Source organism: Manis pentadactyla, chromosome 14, assembly GCF_030020395.1.
Source record: "Manis pentadactyla isolate mManPen7 chromosome 14, mManPen7.hap1, whole genome shotgun sequence".
Classification (NCBI taxonomy): domain Eukaryota; kingdom Metazoa; phylum Chordata; class Mammalia; order Pholidota; family Manidae; genus Manis; species Manis pentadactyla.
This window is the reverse complement of record NC_080032.1, coordinates 62,163,707-62,188,425: the sequence shown is the minus strand read 5'-3', so window position 1 is coordinate 62,188,425 and position 24,719 is coordinate 62,163,707. Positions and strand designations below refer to the sequence as shown.

The window sequence follows — 24,719 nt, the reverse complement described above, 5'->3', positions numbered from 1 at the left end:
TCTTGTTTTTCTTCTTTTTTAATACCTAACTTTTACTAGGTGTAAAGGGAAGGGGCACATATTCTTTCCCCTTTGTCCTTAGGAGTACTTTGGTGGAAGTGGTTAAGAAGAGCTGAATGGAAGAATAGAGGACAAAAAAATAAATAAAAGTATTGGATTCCTCTTTAAGCATGTCATGATTGAGATATGAGAAATCAGTCCGTCCTTTACTTGTTTCTTAAAATATCTTTCTTCCTTATTTTAAGAGATTTTGTTCCAAGTTTTGATGAAACAAGAGGCCCAAGAACAGACTCACCCAGCAAATAGAGACATAGTGGGTTGAAAGATGAGAAATTAGTTCCCCTTTGTCTAAGTGTTCTGCTCAGACTCTTCTTGGCTGGATTTGATGGCACAGTGCCATCCACTCTTCACATATATGGGGTTTCCACAGAAAAGGCTTCCAAACACCTGATACTTGGGTTCCACAAATTAAAAAACAGAGGCGCAGAGAGATCAAAATAACCTTTCCAAGACTTCTACAACTTTTTTTTGTATTTAGACAGCCTCATCAATTCTTCCATAGCAGCTTCTTGACTGGAAGCTTTTGGGTGGTGGCCAGAGAGGTAAGAAGCATGGTCAGGCTACCCAGTCTAAGGTGTCCAGTGGCGCTCTGGCAATTAGGAATTCTCTTCTGGTATTAGTAGAGGCTAACGGGTGGGTATAGCCGTGGCCTGATGAGAAATCACAGACCTTTGTTCAAAACTGCAATTCAATTTATGGTCTCTTCACAGAAGATTCACCGTTTGAGAGAAGTGTTACATTAGAATGTTTAGCAGAACACATCCTAAATACAGTGCATCTCTCTCCATCAGCTAGTACTCAGTGTTTGTGTTCCTTCAGATTGGTAGGTTGGACGTGGACAGCTTGTTCAGCAACACTGAGTGTGCCTCAGAGATCGGCCAAGCTGCTGCCACTGTTGGAAGAGGCCACAACAGACGTGGAACTGGCCATGCAAGTCATTGGTGTGTTTATTTTCTTCTTGCAGTTCCTCCTGTGATGATGAGAGACGGTAAAATGCCTACGTGAACAGAGCTATTCGGAAGAGCAATTCAGTTCTTCTCAAACCGGAGATGCACATTTTTTATGACACAGCAGGGAGAGGGAGGCAATACGCTGTTGCCTGAAGTTTTCTATAGGAAAACACCGAATATACCTAAGTGTCTGCTAATAAAACAAAATGTGATTTATTCAGTAGAATACAGAGGTTATAGTAACTAGATCTATACATATCAGCATAGAGCCCCAAGATGAAAATAAATAGATAGCTTGATTATGTACATTTTAAAAACACCAAAACAAACCGTTTCCTTACGACCACAGGTGAAAAAGTATAGAATGGTGAATGTGTACACAGACCCTCTGTGGTGGCTGCGCTACACTGCATGCAAAGGGAGAGGGCTGAGAGCTGATCGAGGGAACCTCGCTTACATCGCTTGTGTTATTTCTTAAAAAAAAACAAGAGTGGAGCTATCATTTCTAGGTGATAAGAATTAATATTACTATTATTTGTCCTTTTTGGTTACTTTTTCAAGTTTTCATTTGCAGTGTACTTCCTCTAGGACTCAGCCACGGGCTTTGTTCCCATCCTGGTAGGGAAACTGGTAGAGCCGGGCAGGGAGAACAGTGTGATACTGAACTTTCTACGTGACTTAAATTCAGCGTGAATTTGGACTATACATGATTTTAGCCTTAACTGACAAACTTAATTACAAATCTTACAAACTGATACAGCATTCACCAACATGATATAAAAGCAAACTACGTGTGAACACTGTCTTCATTTAGATGAGGATTTTTGAAGGATCAATTTTACGGACAGAAATCGGTTAACAAAAATCCCTTTCCTCCAGTACCACCTGGTGGAAAAAAGAGGCATCTACACCTTCCACCAGAAAACCTCTGCTGTGGTTGGCCAAGCACTGCTTTCCCATGGAGCGCCCTCATTTACTCTGAGGCTACGTGTGGTGCACTAGTAATTGTTTAATTCCCTTAGAGCCTTCCACAGCTAAATTCTTCAGCCTATGGTAAAAGAGCTGCTCTTTTATCTTCTCCTGCTCAGAGATTCCTTCTTTCAATGTTTTGTAACCAAATGATGCTTTAAATCCTTCCTCACCAGACCATTCCACAATCATAATCGACATTCATCCACATTTCAAAGCCTCTACGGCAAAAACTTTTAACTGTTAATCTCTACATTAGACGTTTTAGTGTCATTTTGCTTCTAATAAACCTAGGATGGTAAGAAATTTTCATTTAAGGGACTTCTTAAATAGAACATGTTATGATTATAAATATACAGTGACAATTATATATAGTTCCTTCTTCCAAGCACTGAAGGAGACAGTAAAAAACATACAGTATTCTTACCAATAGCCAATAAAACAGGCTAGATTGTCCAGATATTAAAGAAAAATATCAACATTTTTTTTAAAAGAAGTAACATAGTTATTAATCCCTCGATTTGCAGTACTCTGTGATCATCCATTTATAGTCCAGGGATGTAACTGAGCAGGGTGGTAAAATTACTCTGGAAATGCCAGCTATATTTGGACAAGAAGTCAATTCTAAATGATTTTCCATTAGTGCTTTTATGGGACCACAATTCCTTTTGAGTTTTATGACCTGCGATTATAGTCAGCTTTTTAACTGTTTCCAAATCAGCATTAGCAGAGGATGGAAATAAAGCCACAGGTGCTGCCACCTCAGAGGTCCAAACCTGTAAGATTTGGATGCAGATTTCAAATTAGGGAGTTTCAGTCACTCTACTTAGATGGTCCTGTACGTTCATACAAACACACTGGATTGTTGGTGTGACTTCTCGTCCCTTCTCACAGTTTATGATAAAGACACTAATCCCTGTGTTGGGACTGACTGACACAAGTTCAGATTTGCTCAGAGTGGCTGGTAAGGAACACTTAAGGTCAGTCAGGAAATAAGCAAACAGGCTTCTCATGTACGCGCCGTGACTCACAACTAAGACACTGGCTACTAATCCTGGAGCTCCGCTGTCTAAATTAAATTCGGAGGCACAGTTTTTCCCTACAGGAAATATCTCTGCCAAAGAAGTTTCCAGACGGCTGCTTGGAGCTCCCTGGGAAAACTGTTCTTTTTGGCCTGCTTCTTTCAGGATCAGCTGACAGAGACTATCAAAAAAGTCTTTTCCACGCATTTTCACCTACAGGAAAAGAAATAAAAAGTGAATAAAGTGACCTTAATGGTCCTCTTAAAACACACACTTAAAGCAGAACTAACGGGGTTTTTCTATGTCAACCTAAGTACTATGTAAGCAGATGACACTCGATTCCTTTCATTCAATCAGTAGTTCCACAGATATTATGAGCCCAATCATATCTCTGGAAATAGGGAAGCACAGGGGGACAAAGACAAGCGAGATGCAGTACCTGATCCCTTACACGCACAGTCTAGGGGGATCACACGTAAACAGAAGCCCATAAGATAGTGTTAACCAGGAAGCGACGTCCGGCACCTCCGTTAGGACAAGGATGAAAGTCTTTTCCTTGTTAAATTAAAGAAGGTCTTTACACAAAAATTATGAACAGAAAGAACAGGGAGGAAATCACCAACGAAGAACTCGGAAGCAGAACACTCCAGAGGAATGGGAGCACAGTGGTGCCGCCACTCAAGCAGCAGCAGCAGCAGCTTAAAGCCCAGAGTCTTGAACTGCTTTGCCCCCTCCAGCGTCCTGCCCACCAGTCTCCTGGAACGGCTCCTCCCCTGCTTTCCTGAACCGGCCACTGCAAAGCTACTGCTCCACATTCAGAGAGTTTTCTGAATAGCACCGTATGCCGACACATCCCCTTAAATCCATTATCAGTAGTGACTGAACTTAGTGGTAAATGAGAAAGGAGAGCTTAAAAAGGAGAAATTAAACAATACCATACAGAGTGGTTTTGTGAACCAAACAACTTCCAAATGATGGGCTAAGCTCTGGAGACATCTTACTGATGGGCCGAGTCCGTCTGCGGCTCCCAGACACTGGCAAGGCTGGAGCAGGGTGAACTGCCCCAGGGCCGCGTACCTGGTCCAGAGTCTCTCCTCCGGGTGGTGTGAACGCGGGGCACTCTTCCCCAGCCGCCCTGGCCATTGCCCTCAGCTCACTCAGCACCCTGCCTTCTGCGACCCCGTGTTTCTGCAATGGTCCAACAGACAAAAGGGCCTCAAATGAAGTTGCAACATGACAATAAGTACATGTTTATGGCAAACTTGGAACAATCATCCTAAGAAGTTTGGTCTCCTTCCACTTACTTTATTCTGTTGCCTCTGAACCAACAATGGGGATAATACTCAGTAGAGTGCCATGAACCCTAGAAAATGCAACTGGAGTTGTACACTGTGTCCAGGCAGGCTGTATGGAATAACTTACTCAAGCTAACTTATATAGATGGTGGAGCTTTACTGGACAAATATAAGGATTTGCACAGATTCCAGGGCTAGAAATTAATATATGCAGGGCACCAGGTGTGCCTCACACATCCTATCTCATTTGATCCTAGAAACAGCATTCTGAGACTGGTATTTGCATCTCCATATTCATAAGGGGAAAGCTAAGTTTCAGAGAGGGTAAGCAACTGGCTTATACTCTCAAAGCCAATCATTAGCAAACTTAAAATTCAAACCCAGATCTATGTGGCTTCAAAGCTCATTAGCTTTTCAGGCTTACAGAGACTGAGCCTTAGCAAAGGACACACAAGTCACAAAAGAAATAGCAATGGCTAAGAAGCATAGGAAATCTATTTCATTAGGAATCCATAATGTGAAAATTAAACTGGCACCTTTCAGAAGTTAACTTGAAAGACCAAAGAGACTACTAACAGCTAGTGTGACATGGGAAAAACATGCTCGCAGGTCATTCGTGGGAGTGTAAGCTGGCACAGCTTTTCTGGAATGAGATATTTTAAAAGTACATGTTCAGCAATTCCATTTCGAGGAAGGGCATGAGATATGTGTTCAAAGATATTTATTTTAATATTCACATCAGTGGACAATCTAGTCACAAACTAGATGCCCATCAGGAGTAGCTTGGTTAAATAAATTATGCAATATCCACAGATTGGCATAATACAGTCACTAAATTAGGTGGTCATATTGACATGCACTTATGGGCATGAAAAATACAGTGAGAAGAGGTGGTTAAAAAACAATACACAGAGTAGAATTACTTTTAAAAAAATACATACACAGAGAGATACAGACAAACAACAGACTGACAAATAAGAAAGAAGTCAAGAGCACACATATCAAATATTCAGTGTGTGCATGATGGAAATTTTAACGTTTTCACAAACTGTTCATACTTTTAGTTCTCTACAAGGATATGGTCTAACTGCATAATAAAATATGTAGAGATAAATTATTATTTTTGGTTGGCACTGAGGATGTCAAAAGATTCCAACACCACCCAGCAGACAGAGGTCCAACAGTAAAACATTTTTTGTAAGAGTATATGCACATCTGCCTGGGGCTCTTCCAATCCCCAAGTCCAAACTCTGACATCCTCAATTGTATTTGGAGAACCTCTATTACAAGGACATTAAAAATCATCACTTGCTTTGTTTTTTCAAGAATGAAAACATCCATTTGTTAACTACCCAACTGCTACGCTGCAGTATGCCAGGCGGTGAAGCTGGAGCGGTGAGGAAGGCATCAGATGACCCACGGCTCCCGGCCCGGCTGAGGCTGCTGCACACTCACCCAGGGCGGCAGCGGTGGAGGGGCACCCTGGACACAGGCACACACAGCAGAGGTGCGCAGTCTGGATGAGGGTACCACAGAAGGCCAAAGCCTCAGGGGGAGGGAAGCTGGCCGCGTTTGCGGGGTGGCTATTCCAGGCAGGGTGGAGTACAGATTCAGACACTCAGTCGGGAAGGAGCACGCGTGTATGGGCAACTTGGAGAAGATCCATGCATGTGACCCGAGGTCCAGAGCATGGAATCCAGGAGCTCTGCCACAAACGAGCTCTGTGCCTGGGCAGGGACTGGACCTCTGTGTGCCTTGGCTTCTGCAACTGTGAAATGGGGGTTTAAAAATTAGGTTTTTGAATAGTCACAATATTGGGTTGCTGGGAAGATTAACACACCTGCACACTCAGGCCCAGCGCCAGAGCACAGCGAGGCCCATGAAGGTGCACACTGATATCATGGCAGGGGCCGCAGCACAGGGAAGAGGAAGGAGGCAGAAGGGGGCAGCGGATCAGACTCAGCACACTGAGGGCGAGGGGAGAGCCTGGACAACCGCTTGAAAATAAAAGAGAATTAATGAACTGCTTTGTACAGAGGCACAGCAACCAAATTTCCTGAAGATCTGGCTGCAGTGTGGAGATGTGTTTGGAAAAGGGGGAGCAAAACCGAAAACAGGAGAACCACTCTTCCAGTGATCCAGGTGACAGGTGGCACCGAACCGCAACAGGATGGCAGCAGTGGGCTCGCAGAGAAATGAAGGATTCCAGAACTACTCAGAGGCAGAACTGACAAGATGCTGAGAGGCCGTGCAGGGTTGGGGAGAGCACAGTCAAGGGCCAGTGCCTTGAGCAACTGGGCAAGCCGGAGCTGGGCCGAGTGGACTGCGGTCCGCTGGCTGGAAGCAGCTGCGGGGCACGCAGACAGAAACGAACAGTGGCCACTTGGATGTGTGTGTGCGCTCAGGGGAGAGGCCCAAGCTAAAACTGCATATTTAGAAATCCTAAGCCCATTAACTGAAACCACAGAAGAGGCTGACACCCTCACAGGGAAGAGATGGCCCAGGCGGCAATAGCATTTTCTCCCGCTTGACAGGCCCTGTGCAGCTTCCCACCCAACTCGGAGCATTTTTGTCATCCAAGCGTTGGTTCTCAGGCACAGTGAGCCTTTCCAGGCAGTTTTTATGCTTGAGTGCTAGCATCTCTTTGGGATTATACCAGGGAACACTCTCGGGTTATGAAAGGCAATTCTGTAAAGATGCCCTTCCCACTCTGTTAATTTCTATCCAGGTCCAGAAGCACTCACTGGGTTGGTGGGGACATTCACCAGCTTCCAAGACAGGAGTACAAAGCACACTAAAAATACTGCTCTACGTGGAGACTGGGGATCAAATCTCAGATCCGAAATTCCTGTATGGCTTTAGCTAAATGGTAGCTTGAGAAAGATTGACTTCTGATAATATGAAATGGGCACAAGAAAGTCTATTCACGCCTACACTGGCCAGTAGGATTACGGAGGCTGAGGAGAGAACTTCTCACTTTTACTTTAAACTCTTCAGTACTAAAGTTCTTACGAGCACACCTTGATTTTGTAATTTAAGATGCCTATCTTATATTCTAATAATTAAATGAGATACTATCTACAAGTATATAACAGTGACTGTCCCATAGTAGATTCTTAGCATGTGTTAGCTGATTCCACATCCCTAGCAGGAATATATTTAATTTTTACCCACGTGATAAACTGAGGTGGTTTGATGATAGTTGGTGGTAAAGAACAGTATGTAAGTTACTTACCCTTTCTCGAAGTCTTGAATCATAATTTACTGTCATATCTTTGCAAAATTTGTTCTTCTCCAAAATCCCATGCACGGTCTAAAAATGGAAAGACAACCTGTTTCTTTTCTCATAATCCTTCTGGCCAAAACATCAAGATTCATTTTATTCATCAAAATGAATAAAAAAGAACTGGAGAAAACATTCCTTTGGAAAAGCTTCCTCTCTTCTGCACTGCTCATCCCTGACTCTTCATGCTGTATTTTGGTATTTTCTACCCTAGCTTCCAGGCCAAATCCAGATCACTTGTTATTGTAAAAAAAATTTTTTATAAGAACACAGCCATTTATGTATTGTCTATGGCTGCTTCCACAGTTCAACAACAGGGTTGAACAGAGACACACAGCCCACAAAACAAAATAGTTGCTATATGGCCCTTTACAGAAAAGATTCTAGTTCATTAATTCTCCATTCAGGTGTGTCTGAATTGCTGTGGAACTGTTTCATCCACTGAGTCTGGACTGCAGTTACATTTTCAGTTTTAGAATTTGCATTTGGCTTATAGTTTCCAGTTCTGTGCTGACATTGTCAATGTCATTTTTTATGTACGCCTTCAACAGTTCTCTTCAAGTCCATGTGTAATAACTCCGGTTATCGGATAACTCCTGCAGCCGTTTCTGCTGTCTTTTGTTTTTGCTCATTTTTGTTCACATTTCCTTCTCTCGTTGTGTGCCTGGTTATTTTTGACTGACAAGAGACACTGTACTTGCAAAACTGTAGAACTAATTTAAGTCACCAAACCTGCCTTGTTTTTTAATCCCCTCCCCATAACTTAAACATCATGTGTTTTATATTGGCAGTATTTGTTTATATATTTACCCATACCTTTATCAATTTCTTGGCTCACTATTCTCTCCTGAAACTCATACCTCCATATTGGAGTTATTTTCCTTCTTCATTTAACCTTTGAAAGTTTCTTTAAGCCTTTGAAATGTCTTCACTTCACATATACTCTAGAAAATGTTTTTGCTAGGTATGAAAATCTAAGTTAATCCTTATTATCTCTCAGCACAATAAAGAAATTACTACTGATACTGACAAATTTGTTGACAGTCTAATATTGGTCTTCAGTGCATAATGTCTGTCCTTATTCTTTGTAGTTTTGCAATTTTGTTACGATAAGTGTAGATGTGCATTTCTTTTTATTACACCTGACTGGGATTTGTTTTATTTTCCAGATTAGATAACTTGTTATCTTTCGACAATTCTGCAAAATTATTGACTGTGACTTTTTTGAGCATTGCCTCTTTCCCAAAATTGCCTTTTTCTCTGACACTTCCCTTCTGAAAAACACCTGACCTTCCCATCATGTTCATTTCTTTTAAACTCTTGAATTTTTAATCTGTTTATCACCTGCTACATTTCATTTCCTATGTTATATGTATCTATAAGCTAATGATCTTTCAGCTCTGCCTGATCTATGTCTAATTTAGTACAACTTGAGGTTTCTGTGTTAGGTTTAAAAAATTTTTCCATTCTTTTAAATCAGTTTTATTGAGGCATAATTTCCTATAACAAATACACCTATTTTAAGTGTACAGGTCATTGAGTTTTGACAAACATATACACTTCCTTAAGTACCATCAAAATCAAGATACAGGTTTGTTATGCCTCAGAAGATTGGAGACTGACGAAAATTAGGCTTGGGGTGGATTAATGATTGTGCATTGAGCGGTGACTCCCCTATACAGAATTTTATTGTTGTTAACAACCATTTGATCAATAAATATGAGAGATGCCCTCACAAAAAAAAAAAAAAAAAAAGTATACACTTCCAATGGTAAAATAATAAGTAACCGGGACGTAATGAATACAGTCAAGATATTGTAACAGCTTGGTATGGTGATAGCTGGTACCTAGAATTGTCATGTATATAAATGTTGAATCACTATGTTGTACACCTGAAACTAATGTAATGTAATACTGTGTGTCAACTACCCTTCAATTAAAAAAAAAAAAAAAAATCAAGATACAGATGAATTCCACCACCCTAAAACATTTCTCTGTGTCCTTGCCAGTCAACAGCTCCCACTCCTGGCCCCTGGCAACCCAGATTAGATTTGTCTTTTTTAGAGTCTCGTGTAAAAAGAATCATGCAGTATGTGCTGTTTTGTCTGCTAATTCTGTTCCATATAATGTTTCGGAGACTCCTCTGTGCTGCTGCTGAGTTGTGTTGCACAGTATGACTGTATCAGAGCTCACTTACCCATTCACCTACTGAACATACAGGTTCCTTCCACTCTGCCACTTGTAAATAAAGCTTCTAAACGGTTGTGTCCTAGTCTTTGTGTAGACATATGTTATTTCTCCTGGATAAATTTCTGGGACTGAAATTGCTGGACCATATAAACTTTCAAACTATTTTCCAAAAGTAGTTCTCCACTTTATGTTCTTACTAGCAACATATGAGTTCTATTTGTTTCACATCCTTTTACCTTTTTTATTTTAGCCAAGTGTTTGTGTAATAGTATCTCATTGGGCTTTAATTTGCATTTCTGTCATGATCAGTTATGCTGAGCATCTTTTCATCTGTTTATTGGCCTTCGATATAACTTCTTTTGTGAAGTATACGGTCAAATTCAAATCTTTTGCCCATTTTAAAGTAAAGTGTTTGTCTAATTACTGAGTTGAATTATATATATGTATGTACACACAAATGTACACATACATAGCTATATATATTATACATCAGATATATACACACATATATGTATATCCTATACATATTTATAATTTCCTCTCAATCTGCATCTTGTTTGTGCTTTGTCCTAAGAAACCTTTACACAAATATTTCTTCTGTGTTTTCTTACAGAAGTTGTATAGATTTAGCTTTTAGATTTGTTTCTATGATCTATGCAAGTTAATTGTTGTGTATTGTGTGAGGTAAGGGTCAGAGTTCATGTTTTTCCATACAGATAGCCCATTGTATCAGCATCCCACATTGAAAATACCTTTTTGAAGGTGTTTTCACTGGGTATATATTTGGAATTTTTTTTAGTCTTTATTCACTTTTTTTTTTCATACTTACCGCCACCCTCACTTCCCTTTCAGGACTTCAAATACTACATGTAATTACATTGCTTGACATTGTCTTAATGCTTCACTGAAACTCTTCAGTTTTCCTGTTTCAGTCTCTTTTCTTTCCATAGTTAATTTTGGAATATTCTGTTTCTGTCTTCATATTCAAATCTCTTCTTTCACATGTCTAATCTGCTTTCCCTCCCACCCTCTGAAATTTTCATCTCAGAATACTGTATTTTTCATCTCCAGAAGATAAACATGGTTCTTTTTTTAATATCCGCTATTTCTCTCCTCACAATGTTCCTCTGAGGAGAGTTCAGCTGCACTGGTGAGGTGGGATCCTTCTGAAGTCCCTACTCTGTGCCCTGTGTAGTCAACAAGTCTCTCCCCACCCGGCAGGTGTGAACTCCGGGACCTGCTCTGTGTTTTGCCTGAAGCTGCGTTTCACCTGGCCTCACGCAGGTGGCTTGCCCTCTGCACGTCCAGGTTCACAGTTCGCCAAAGATGAGGGATCCCTAGGTTCGTCCCCAGAGTTCTTTCTCTGTGCAGCCCTCTCCCAATACTCCGCCCCACAAATGTTGTTATTTAATCTCCACAAATTCCAAGCTATGTCTCTTCAATTCACTGAGACTACTGGGCTCCGTTGGCTTCACCTGCCAGAACTTGGAAATTGCTCCAGCTGGAAAACCAGGCCAACCGGAGGGCGCACCTCATTTGTTTCACTTCGTTCGGGGGTCGCAGGCCCACGTGGCCTGAGCACCAATGTCTGTGGACAGTTGTCCCACAGACTTTGTCCTGCTTTCAAGCTGTTTACAGCGGGGAGGCTCCATCCCGACCCTCGTACCCCAGCGTCGTCGTCACAAGAGGCTCCTTCCATGGAACTTTTAGAAGTTGGTTTGGTTCTTGTTTTAAATCTCTGGGGCAAGTTTTATAGTGATCCGTTGCCTAAAGGTATTTCAAACATATTTTTTTCTCTTTATAGTAATGTTGTTGTTTTCCTTTTTTAACTGGATCTGGATTCCAGTATTTGAAGTCTCTGTGGGTTAAATTCTGTCCGGTGTTCCTGCTGACTCTCTCTTGTAAAACCTTCTTTGTCTTTTTTTTTAGACATTTTGTAAGACATGTTCCCCAAGCTACTCTAATCTAGAATTTACCAAAATCAAATGAAGTACAAAAGTAAACTGAAAAGAGAAGTAAGGTCTGTCACGGGGAGGGGAGGGGTGACATCTGTGTGAGGCTGAATTCCCTGCAGACTCTGGTAGCAGATCTTTCAAGGTTACAACTACTAACAACTTGACTCTTCAGCCTAAACTGTGACTCTGAACTTACCTGTTTTGTCCTCATGAGGTCACTGGAGAAAACGTGAGTAAACTTCACATTATTAAGAAATATACCAGCAGCAGCTGCTTGTTTAAAGCCAGTTTCTGAAAGCGGCACATCTACGCCTTGTCCTGTGGTATTAAGAGAAGGAACGATTTCATATATGGAATGCCAATAAAATCACATGAAAGACAATATAAACAGCATTTATCTGTATTTAAAAAGATTCCCTTGGATATATTGTACATTACTTTCCAGAGAACTGAAAACAAGTAAAATCAAGCTATAGTCCCATCAAGGCTCAGGTAGTCAAATGTTTCCCAAAGGAGTGTCTGCCCAATGGGAATCTGCGGATGAGGAGGACCCGCCTTCTCCAGCCTTCCCTCGCTCAGGCTGCCCACCTCTTCGCTGGCTCTATTTTGTTAATGCTGGCTCTGACCTTAGTTCTCAGCTCAAGAGCTGGTTTGGGTGGTAGGATCCTCACTTAACAGAAGTTTTTTCCTTCATCTTCATTGCCCAAATGTTTGGGATTGTATTACTTCTCCTTCCTCCCTGCCTCCTTCCTTCCTTTTCCTTTTTTAAACATGCTTCAGAAGCTCTATTTCCAGGAGAAATGTTGATGAGACACTCTGAAGATCTTCGTACTAGAAAAGGACCAGATAGGGTGTGTGTGTGTGTTATTCATAGGATATAAGGAAAATCTCCACAAGGCAAAGCAAAGCAACCAAAATACCCCAAAGCTGGAGCCTGAATATCAGCATGAGAAGCATGGGGTTGTTGGACATCAGCACAGGAAGGGGGCTGGCTGGGGAGGAGGCCAGCTGCAGGAGGCAGCAAGGGGGGAGAACTGAACTTGGCATTCCCAGAAGGCAGAGGTCCTGCAAAGAGGCTACTGTGGTTTCAGGTTGGAGGTAAAACCAAATGCAGATCCTCTTCAGAGTAAATCATTCTCAGAGCTGACAATTTTCTACTAATTTAAAGCAAATAATAGGTCAGTGATTTAACACACAAGAAAGCACCCATCACGAATGAAAATTAGGAGAGATAACAAATAACAAGACTTAGAGCCATTAATACTTCAGACACTGAATCAGCAAATGCAGACAGTAAACTGAGAATAAAACATAAAGTCAGGATCACAAAATATAAGTAGCAAGAAACCATCAAAAACCGCCAGGCAGTTTTCTAAAAGAACCAAACAGATCTTTTAATAATAAAAAACAGAATGGCTGCAAAGGCGGAAAAAAATGCCTCAGTGGATAAAATGATTCAAGTGCAGAGGGTCCTAGTGAGCTCCAGACAGAGCTCAAAACGCAGCTGACACAAGCAGACAGAGTGCATCCCAGATCTCCCATACATGAATGAAGGGTGAGGATGTCTAACGCACAGCTAACTCGAACTCCAGAAATAGAAGAGAGAAAAATGGAGGAGAGGAAATGTAAGAGATAGTGGCTGAGAATTTTCTAGAAATGGGGGAAGACATAAATCTACAGATAAGAGAAACACAATGTACACCAGGCAGGATAAATTAAAACACAAAAAACAAGTTCCTCCTAGATATATCAAGGTGAAACTATAGAAAAACAAAATCAAAAGATGTTAGAAGCAGTAACAGAGAAAAGACAGATTACTGCCAAGGAACACCCTTTGGCTAAGAGAAGATTTAACAAGAACAATGGGAGTCAAAACAAAAAACTGAAACCCAGCAGCATAGCATCTTCCAAGTGCTAAGGGAGCCAGTCTGGAATTGCCTAGACTGAAAAGGACTGAATAGAATACAAATAGAATTGTCTAGAACAGACAGGATTGAAACTATCTTTACCATCAGCTGAGCTACACTGGGGGACCTTTCAAAGAAGATACTTCAGGAATGAATTTGAAATGCAAAAAATGATAAGAAGAGAAAATGGTAAACAGATATGTAAATCAAAACAAACTCTATCCAAATAACAATTAAATGATAATGCCTGCATGGCTAAAGAAGGTTAAGACTGAGATACCAGATGGTAACTTAGGCTCTCCGCATTTTGGGGAAGAGAAATATTAGTTATATTTTATCAAGTATGAATGGTAAAGATGTAAAGGTGGCCATTAAAAGGATAGAAACGGCTCATCATTTTAGGGCCACTAGGGAAGGTAAGAGGTGCTGGACAAGAGAAAGAAAATAAACACTTTAGAAGTAAAAAGCAAGTAAGAAAAAAGAAAGGAGAGAAGAACACTAAAGGAAAAAGTCCAAATGTATCAGTAACCAGAATTAACAAAAATGGACAATGTTGCCAATTAAAAGATGGATTGTATTTAAAAAAAAAGAACCAAAATCAACTACCTAGTGTTCATGAGGTGACACTTAAGGTATCAGTATACGAAAAGGTTGAAAGAAAAGAGATGGAAAAATACACACAAGGCAAACTCCTACCCCAAAACAGCAGGAGTAGCTATATTACTCTCAGAAATGCAGAACTTCATGACAAAAGTCTTAGTTAAGGCCTGAGAGGCTCACTAGAAGTAATCAATGATCCAATCAACTGAGAAGATAGATTCTGAAACTTGTACATGCCTAATAAAATAGCCTCTAACTATATAAAAGCAGAACATATAAAGCACAGATTGACAGAATTCCAATCTAGAGGATAAGCTGGCTATCACACTGAGAAATTCAATATATCTGACTCATAAATTGACATTATTTAGGTCATTCAGGCAAGTTAGTAAATTTACAAAATTAGTAAAGTACAGAAGATTTGATCAATAAAATCAAGGCTGATTGATATATAACTCCATACAAACTTAAAAATTCATTTACTCAAGCATACAATGGTAATTTATAAAAACTGACCATGTTAACCAACTTCTAAGAAGTATTACCAAATAAACCATATTGTCAGTTACACTGGAAGTCATTCATCAGTGAGGAAGAACAACAACAAAAAGCCCAGCCATTTGGAAATTTAAAAACCAGTTCTAAATAACGCATGGGTCAATGAAGAAGTCCTAATGGAAATTTAAGAGATCTGGTGCTGAATACCTCTGAAATTACTACATATTAAAAATGTAGGCACGCAAGAAAAATGGCAGTTAGAAATAAATAAGCCTTAAATGCTTTCTAAAAAGGAGACTATCATTAAACAACTAAGCATTTAACTTACAAAGTTAGAGAATACAAACAAAAAAAAAACCTAAATGCTTTTATAATCACAGCACAGAAATAGCCTGTCCAGCTGAAAGTTCACCCGAGATAGTCTTTAAAAGCCAGACTAGCTGGATGATAGGGAGATTTAAAAATTTGAACCCAAATTAACAGAACAAGGCACAAAGAATCTGTTCAGAATAAAGTAACAAGCCTGTGTGAAATTTTTTAAATCTCTTGTTTTCAAAACTTCATTACTACTAAAAATACTATTAATTCCCTTAGCAGAAAAATTCCATTAACAGTGGTCAGTAAACTTTATGTTTCTAAATATGAAATCATTTTAAATCCTGGCAGCTATATTTTAAGGCAGCTAAACCCAAAATAACTCTTTCATCAGCTGACTGGGCCACTTTAAAGCTTACCATAAATAATTTGGCGTACTTCTCTTTGCATCCACTTCACTTCATTGACTTACTCTTCTTGGTTACCATCTGCTCTGACCGTACTTCTGTGACTGTGATGCTTTCATTCTATCATCCCAGCTCAGAGTACAGGGCTGACCCCAGCCCACCCATCAGATCTGATTAGCTCACATATCACATTACTACTAAGGGAGAATTAAAGTAATAGAGTGTACCAACCTTGGATTATTTTCTCTTTGTTAAATCTTGTTTCTCCACTAAAATAGAAAGGGGATAGAGCTTTATTACCAAATCAGGTCATTTCTGAAGTGAGAAAAAAAATCAGCAACAAAGGGTAATGATATTCATAATGATATCATATGAACCTTGTAATAAAATATTTCATAATATAACCTGTAAAAATAAAACTTATTCTAAAATATTTGTGATCACAAAATATTTGGATTGTGAATCGATTTTAAGTAAACTTAAAGGTGGAAAATTCCATTTTTATATATGACTTTTGCTAAAATAACCTTTTTAAAATAAACATGTGGGCCAAAATACTTTCACGGGCAGCAGGACCAAAACACGAAAGGCAGTCGGTGGGCTGCTGGGCTGAATGAGACGTGCAAGGGAATGTCAACGGAGTGGGCAGGAAGCCCGTAACCTGCAGCCCCGGTCTCCCCAAGCCGTTCCACTTTGGAATGCTGAAAACTATCTTGCAAAGCATGCTGAAGAACTGATGCCTGAGTACTACAATTTTAAGAATTAAAAAACCAAACCAATTTTGAAGCAACCAGAAGAATGAAAGGACTGGAAACTGTCACGAAATAACCATCTATTGAGGTTGGAGGAAGAGCCAGACGACCAGACTGCAAGGACAGGGCGGACCTACAATAACCACAAACCACAGGACAAGCTATCAAGGAGTCAGATGAAACTTCTTTGAGCCCTTTCAATGTGCTGAGCACTGCAGATGGAGGCAAAAGACCACGGGGGCAGGGCTGCCCTGGAGCAAGGAATTGGCTTGCTCTGTGTGGACACCGATAGAACTGCAAAGGGTGGGTACAAATATGGTAAACAGGTGTCTTCAGATCCAGTTTTTTCCTCATTTGGAATCAAATGTCTATGTCCCATATTTGTATCTTTCTACATCAATGAGAGGTGAAAATCCTTTAAAGTAAACTTCATTGCCACATGTTAGGCTCAGGAACAAAGTTACTCTGGTTCTCCACTTATGAGCTGGATTAAAAAGTTACTCTGGTTCTCCACTTATGAGCTGGATTAAGTGCAAGTGCCTCAGTTTCCTCATTTGTAAAAGGGGGTATGTGTCCCTATCTCATTGGACTCTTGTGACAACCGAGTGAACTACTCAAGAGTTCTATTTATGTTGTTTTGGGACCTACCTATACAGAAATAAAAAATTTAACTTAAAACATACTTAAGCTTTTAAAAATTGTGAAATAAACAACATAAATAAGTAACTATAAAGCGAGCACCCAGGGAACACCATGCCAGGTAACAGATCACTCCAGCCTCCTAGGCCTGGCACCTTTCCAGTCACAGTGTCCTCCCACCCAGCAGTCCACTCCCTGGATGTCTCCATGCTCCTTTGCTTGCCGCTGTTCCAAGCTTTCCCACCCAAGCAAGCACTGGCTGGTTTGCCTGTTGAAGTTATAGTGAAGGGCTTCTTACTACATATAGTCTTCTGTGCGATGCTGTTGTCCCACACCATGAGTGCCTCAGTGTGTGGAGTGTGGATGCACTCCCGGCATTCTCGTCCCTGTGCACCACTCGCTCTAAGAACTTACCACAATGTAGTATACATGCTCTGTTACCTTTAGATATTCAGCCTGTTGCAGTTTGAGGCTGTGCTGCCACAAATATATTTGTTCAGAGAGCATCAGATTCTCTAGACCATACGTTCTCAAAGTGTGGTCCCCAGAGCAGCATCGCTGCCACTGGAACTTGGAAGTGCAAATTCGTGGCCCCCATCCCGGACCCACTAAATCAGAAAATGGAAGGTTGGGGCCCAGCAATCTGTTTTGATAATCCCACTCTGGTATTCTGATGCTCACTCAGGTTTGAGAGCCACCCAAGAATCAGCAAACGACTCTATATGGAAACCAAGTTTTATCGGAATACAGTCACCCCCATTGTTTGCGTATGGCTTAGGGCTACTTTCACATCATAAGGTGGAATTCCAGAGACTCTAGGGCCTGCAAAGACTAAACTATTTACTATCTGTCCCTTTCATTAAAGGTTTGCTGCCCCATGCCTAGTGGCACACACCCAGCACTAGAATCGCTGGGCCTGAGATCTTCCCCATGTTGGGCATGTTAAGGGGACACGGCCTCCGGCTGGGCCTTTGAGGAACTGGAGCTGTGGCAGACACACAGCTAAAGAAGTCAATTAGCATGCAGATGATTACCTGGAGTCAAACATTCAGCTTCATTACATAATGCCAAAGTGCTTACACCAACTGCCCTCACCCCGCAGTGCTCCACATCCTCACCAACACTTGGAAATGTAAGAGTTCTCAGTGTCCGATCTGAGCAGTTGATTTCACCTTGATTTTAATTTGTACTACCCTGATTACTATGAAGGCTCATCACTCCGGCTTTGGTTTTCAGTGACGCACTAGTTTAGAAAGAAAAGAATCTCATGCTGGATTGATTTACTCAGATCCAGAAAAGAACTCCATCAGACCTTAGAGTCAGGGTCACAAATGTGGTCTCTGCCTGGAACCCTGTCCCTTGTTTGCTCAAATAGCTGTTGGCCAACCTCTTAGACCAGTGGTTCTCAAACCTGAGCTTGTATCAGGACCCTCCAGAGGGCTTATTAAAACAGAGTGCCAGACCTGGCTAATACACTCTCATTCTTCAAGACCCAACAACAGCCAGCCATTCGACACAGCCTTCTTTCCTGGGCATCATTTCCCCCCCACCTATCCCATTTAAATACCCAACTCCAGGTAATCATCTGTATGCTAACTGACTTCTTTAGCTGTGTGTCTGCCTCAGCTCCAGTTCCTCAAAGGCCCAGCCGGAGGCCGTGTCCCCTTAACATACCCAATGTGGGGAAGATCCTGGGAAATGGCAGAACCTCAGTGTGCGTACCGTGCAGATGGAGGAGAAGAAGAGATCTGGAAACACTTATCAAAACAACAGATTGGTTTACCCCTTGATCCGGCAATCCTGTTACTGGGAAGACCTACATTCATCCATATTTAAATATTTGCTACAGTGTTATACCTAATAGCAAAAGATGGGAAATGACCTAAATGTCCATTAAGAGGTAAACAATGGTGTATCTACATAATGGAGTGCTAGGTAACTGTGTCCCCTAAAAAGAGAGTGACATATGTAAGGATATGGAAAGATCACCAAGATACATTAAGTAGAAAAAGCAAGGTGCCAAAAGATATAAAAAGAATGCTATCTTTTAGAAAGGCAGGAAATAAGAACAAACATTTTAGACCTACATAGAGAAACAATGGAAGGATGTACAAGAAACTAATCAATGTGGTCACCTGTGAAGTGAGAGAACAGGAACACCAGAGAGAACTGTCCTAATCTCTAAATATGTAAGCACAGGCTGGTTTAACTTAAAAAAAGGTATGACAAATAAGTGAAATTACACAGACACATTTACCACTGATTAGCCATTATTATCACTGTTGCCATTAATATTAATAAAAGATGTTTTATACTCCAAAATTTGTTCAGGATGGTAAAGAAATGGAAGTGAAAGAGAATATTATTAATCTCTTATTCACCACAGAGACAAAGCATCCAGGGCAACCAATGGGGAAGCTGTCATTTCTAATACAGAAAATGATTCCCAAACACTGGGTTCACTCCTGTCTCTGCCTAGTAATCTTGCTGAGATCAAGAATAAAAGAACTATTTTTTAAATAGTATATCATCTTTAGACAGTGGCTCTGTACCCAATTCCATCTCCCACAAAATTCAGTGTTCCCTTCTATCCCACATTCGCTCTTATATAGGAACCTCAAACGATTTTTGCGTACTTTATGTGGATCATAAACTCTCTTGCTCATTTTATAAATTTAAAATCAAAGGTAAGGAGAAATTGAATAATTTTGCCACTCCACGTCTTTGCAAATCAAAGTTCAGCAAAACTGATAACTTTTTGTATGCTTGCTGAAAAGATAGCTCAGATTTTAATTCAACTTCAATGGCTGATTTGATAAAAGGTCCAGAATAAAAGATTATGTCATCAAAATATCATCCTATAAAAACTGGAATCCCAATACTTTGATGCTTTGTAATGGCACTGCCATTACAGTAAAAGGAAAAAAAAACAGCTAGATATAATGAAGAATTTCATTTAGCTGTAAGTCAATAAAGACTGCTGCAGACATACTGCATTATTAACAGTTACTGGCATTCCTTGGGCTTTTTTTTTTTTTTTAAGATAATTATTTTTTATTGAAGGGTAGTTGACGCACAGTATTACATTACATTCGTTTCAAGTGTACAACACAGTGATAAAACATTTATATACATAATTCTAGGTTTCAGCTATCACCCTACCAAGCTGTTACAATATCTTGACTATATTCCTTATGCTATACATTACATCCCAGTTACTTATTTATTTTACCATTGGAAGTTTGTCCTTTTTTTTTTTTTTTTTTTTTCTGTGAGGGCATCTCTCATATTTATTGGTCAAATAAATGGTTGTTAATGACAATAAAATTCTGTATAGGGGAGTCAATGCTCAATGCACAATCATTAATCCACCCCAAGCCTAATTTTCGTCAGTCTCCAATCTTCTGAGGCATAACAAACAAGTTCTTACATGGAGAACAAATTCTTACATAATGAATAAGTTACATAGTGAACAGTACAAGGGCAGTCATCACAGAAACTTTTGGTTTTGCTCATGCATTATGAACTATAAACAGTCAGTTCAAATATGAATACTCATTTGGTTTTTATACTTGATTTATATGTGGATACCACATTTCTCTCTTTATTATTATTTTTAATAAAATGCTGAAGTGGTAGGTAGATACAAGATAAAGGTCGAAAACATAGTTTAGTGTTGTAAGAGAGCAAATGTAGATGATCAGGTGTGTGCCTGTAGACTATGTGTTAATCCAAGCTAGACAAGGGCAATAAAACATCCACGGATGCAGAAGATTTCTCTCAGAACGGGGGGGTGAGGTTCTAAGCCTCACCTCTGTTGATGGGCTTTTTTTTTTTTTAAATCTTTGAATCACTTTATAAATATTACAGAGTAGGAATCTAGAAATTTAATTTTTTTCCAAAAACTTCCATAAATATTTACCTTTATAGCTTTTATCAGCTTTATCAAGATATTTGTATAAACCCTTAAAGCAACTGTTTAAAGTTCATTTTTTGGGGAATGAGAAAAATAGATGGCTAAAATAGTTTTACTATCAATCTACTTCCCTTAACCAAAGTTGGCTTGTGACAGCAGCAGGGAAGGTGGAGGGAGCTGAAAGGTCAGAGGAATATATTTTGAAGGAGTCAGGAATAACACCACTCATTTGCAAGACCTGCAGTGTAATCCATTTCCAAAACGGAACACCGGACTTTGCAAGAATGCAAATGCTTATGCCAAGTAGTTAAGTCTCATGACAAGCCATTTATAGGCCCTACAAACATACATCACTGGTTTTGTAGATTATCACACTGTTCGTCACTTTAAAAGACCGTTTATTTTGTTAGTTCTGGTTTATATTCTATAGCGTTTCTTTTGAAGTCATATAGGAAGCACAATTACCCAATCCTATCCTGGTAAAGAATTCAAATTCAATAGACAAGTACTCAGTTTGCCAAGAGAGACAAATCATGGAAAGTTAGTATATATTTGGGGCAAGTGTTCAAAATAGATATACTTTAGTGTACATGGAAAATGCCTCACTTGTTATTTTATCATGAATACAGCTTTATCTTAATGCCTGTACACCAGTCAATTCATTTAAAAATAGAGAAGATTTCAAGGGCTAGTAACACAAATATGTTCACTGGACAGTCTGAGGGGGAAAAAATGTAAGATAACCAATTCATGATATATTTTTGTTTTTGTATATATATTAGTACTAGTTGCTAAGGCTCTCCTAAGTGATCAACCCTATTCCTACAAATATCACAGTAATGTAACAGTTACATATATCCTTATAAAAGTTTACAGATGACCCAATATTTACTTTGCTTGCTTGATTAATGAACAGAAAAATGACTAGTATTCAACAGTAACTGTCAGAGGAGGTAGAGTAAGAAAAATAAATTAATTTTGCTATAAATAACTTTACTATTTCATCACCTTTACGATAAATAAAATTTAGTTTGGAAAGTTTTTGTTTGTTTTAAGAGTCAGTTAAAAATGGCAGTGAAATGGGATGGTTTTTCAGACACCTACACATTAAGATTTCAAGGGAACTAGGGCCCTCAACATGTTTGTAGTTGATGGAAATGCCAACCTACATATATTGGAGTTTTCAATAATGCTGTGCTATAAGCTCATGAGAAGTTAGTTTAGTTTAATAATATTAGTAGATTTAAACTTTGAAAGTTTAGGCATTCTATCCTAAAAGTGATACACACTGGTACTTCCAAGTATGATGAAGATAAACACCCATACACTCACAGCACAAGGTTTATAAGGGATCTGGTTGAACTTAGAGAAATTGCATTTTAAAAGTTTTCTTGCATTATCTGAAGAGACACTGTTCAATAAAAGTATCCAACTCTTAAAAAATATTGATCATGGCATCAGTTTCGAAGCATTTGACTGTCGTACACAATCAGGTAGTAGAAAACACAGGTGCCAGCTCCCAATATTGTGCTAAATAATGCACAATTTGCTGATGCTATTAAGCGTCACTGCATTTAACTATGGTGATTAACAATCAAGTCTGAAATTCTTTCTTTTCCGAAAAGAATTGTCATTTTTTCACTTTGAGAACTCTGAAGGTGAAAAGAGATGGTCCAGACAGAACAGCAGTGAACCACAACCCCATCAATTTTTTCAACAATTTCACTCCACTTTCCCATGAATAAAACAGAACAGAGCACACTATTCTTATCATTCTTCATAATTACATTAGGAGAAATAAAATGTAGCCTCTCAAATGGCTGGTGAGATTCAAGCAATCTACAAATACTAGGGTTTAACTCAGTAAAGTAGGAAGCAGAAGAGCATAGTGGTTAAGAGGATGTACAGTCATATGGCTTTGTCCAAATCCTGCCTCCCCCACTTGCCATGTGACTCTGTCTTAATTTCCTCACTTGCAAATTGAGCAGTTCTTACCTCACTGAATTGTTGTCAGAATTAAATATACATCTGTGTGCCTAGTACATGATACTTTATTGACTTTTTTAAAAAATTGATTCTTCAAAGATTTCTATAAGGAATCAATTTTTAAAAATCAAGCCCTTAGGAAGCAGGGAGGCGATAAAATTCACATTCATGCAAATATCATCTATTAAGAATCTAAAGAGTCATCACCTTATTTTTCAAGGGATGGTTTAACTCAGATTTCCTACAACTTCTGAGCTTCAATTATATGTCGGATGCTGTGATGGCTGGGTCAAGACACAGAAAATGCTCTAACATCAAAAGAAACAGCAATCAGGACTCTAGTTCCTGTTCTGGTGCTGATTAGCTTAAGTAGGTCATAAAACGGTGATAAAATGGAGCATTTTATAAATGAGGAGGCCTCACCCAGCGTTCTACAAAATGGAGAAGGGAGGGAGAGGAACTCAATTTCTAGTTCAGTCTTTAAAATCCTGTGAATCCTAAGGGGACAACTTCAGATGATTCCCAATATTATCTTCCTATAAAGGATGAATGGGATAAACAGGACAGCAGTTAAAGTCAGCCTGACAAGGTTAAAACACCTTAATGTTTCTCAAGTGCTCCATTAAGTCAAAGATGGTATTTATTTATCTGTGTAACCCAGTCCACTGGCACACAGTGCTCACTCAAAATGTTGGTCTGGTAAACTGTACACACACATTTGAGGACTAACTGCACTTTCATTATAGTTGGCCTTATAGAAGCATGTTGTTTAATTATCAGATATATTTCTTCCCCTCCACTGTGCTCGTCATTCTACCTTTCTCTCATTTAATTCTCACACTAACCCCATTTTGTAATCAGGAAACTGAGGTCGTAAAGATTAAGTCGGTTAACACCAAGCCCAGGTCGCAAGGCTCCCGGCTGGAGCCCGGATTCTAACCTAGGTCTGTCTATCTTGCATGAAAAATCTGTGCTCTTAACCACCCTGAATTTCACTTCCCACTAACATTCGGCAAATAAGTGTTAAGGAGGAAAAAAGATAAGAGACAAAGACATATCTGCAGTTAGCTCCGTGTAATGTCATGATAAAAATATTTGTTCGCGGTGAAGCGGTCGGTTGAGACCAGGGCGGAGGTCCTCTCTCGCCCCAGCAATGTAACCTCTGAAGGGAAGAAATAAATCTCAGATATAGGCCCGCGGGGCTAAATGCCCTGGAAAACAGAGAGGAAAACGGGGGTTTGGGGGAAAGCGAGACGCAGAGAGTGCCTAGCGGAAGGTAGCCAGCATCAAAAATATCTCCCTTGGATGGGCTATTCTGCAGATTCGTTGCAATCTGCTGGGGAGCACAGAAAAGTCAGGAGACCAGCTTGTCTTTCTTGAGCTTTAGCTCTGCCGAGTGGCCGGGGACCTACTCCCTCGCTCACTCCATCAGCCCTCACCTGTATGTAACACGCGAGTGACGCTACTGAAGAACTGCCCTCCTGCCTCAGCGCTGCTAGGGGAAAGAGCGGTCGAAATGGGGTAACCGGAACGAAAACACCTAGAAAACAGCCCGGTCCCAGACAACCCTCCGAGGGGTGGGCAAGCAGGGAGCAGAGGGGTTTTTTTTCGGTCCTTCACCCGTCCAGGAACTCCAGGAAAAGGAGAGGAATGCACCCTGCCGCAGCCATACTCACTGCCGGACAACAGTCAGGGCGAAGCGCGTCATGTTCCTGGGGCCAGCCCGGGGAGAAGCCACAGTCCGGCCGCCCGCCCGGCACCCAGCCGCCCGCTGCTCCGCACTGCGGGACCTCCTCGCCCACACCACTTCCGCCAGCCCCGCCGCCGGCCGGCTCGGCGGCGATAGGCCGAGGCGGCCGCGTACGTCAGCACTAGAAAGCCAGTCAGCGCGGCGGGAGACCGCCAGGTCGGAGGAGACTGGGAAAGGAAGAGGCCCCGCCCAGGGCCGTAGCGCTTGCGCCCCTGCGCGCAGGCC

The 24,719-nt window shown here is 40.4% G+C and overlaps 1 protein-coding gene across 1 annotated transcript; it reads right to left on the bottom strand.

Moving 5' to 3' along the window:
* TIGAR (TP53 induced glycolysis regulatory phosphatase) lies at positions 1 to 24,651 on the bottom strand. The gene is made up of 6 exons (XM_036908465.2): positions 24,421 to 24,651; positions 15,683 to 15,720; positions 11,921 to 12,042; positions 7,532 to 7,609; positions 4,079 to 4,189; positions 1 to 3,214 (listed from the first exon to the last, which is right to left on the bottom strand). Exons 1-6 carry the CDS (start codon positions 24,450 to 24,452, stop codon positions 2,783 to 2,785), a joined length of 813 nt encoding a protein of 270 aa, XP_036764360.2. The 5' UTR covers positions 24,453 to 24,651; the 3' UTR covers positions 1 to 2,782.
* Positions 24,652 to 24,719: the final 68 nt, after the last annotated feature.

Excerpts from the sequence above, each read along its gene's own strand:
- TIGAR (XM_036908465.2), bottom strand. The coding sequence starts at position 24,452 with ATGACGCGCTTCGCCCTGACTGTTGTCCGGCA. Across the intron at positions 12,043-15,682 it reads CAAAGAGAAAATAATCCAAG|GACAAGGCGTAGATGTGCCG; the intron begins GTTGGTACACTC and ends TTAATACCACAG. Across the intron at positions 7,610-11,920 it reads ACCTCATGAGGACAAAACAG|ACCGTGCATGGGATTTTGGA; the intron begins GTAAGTTCAGAG and ends TTCCATTTTTAG.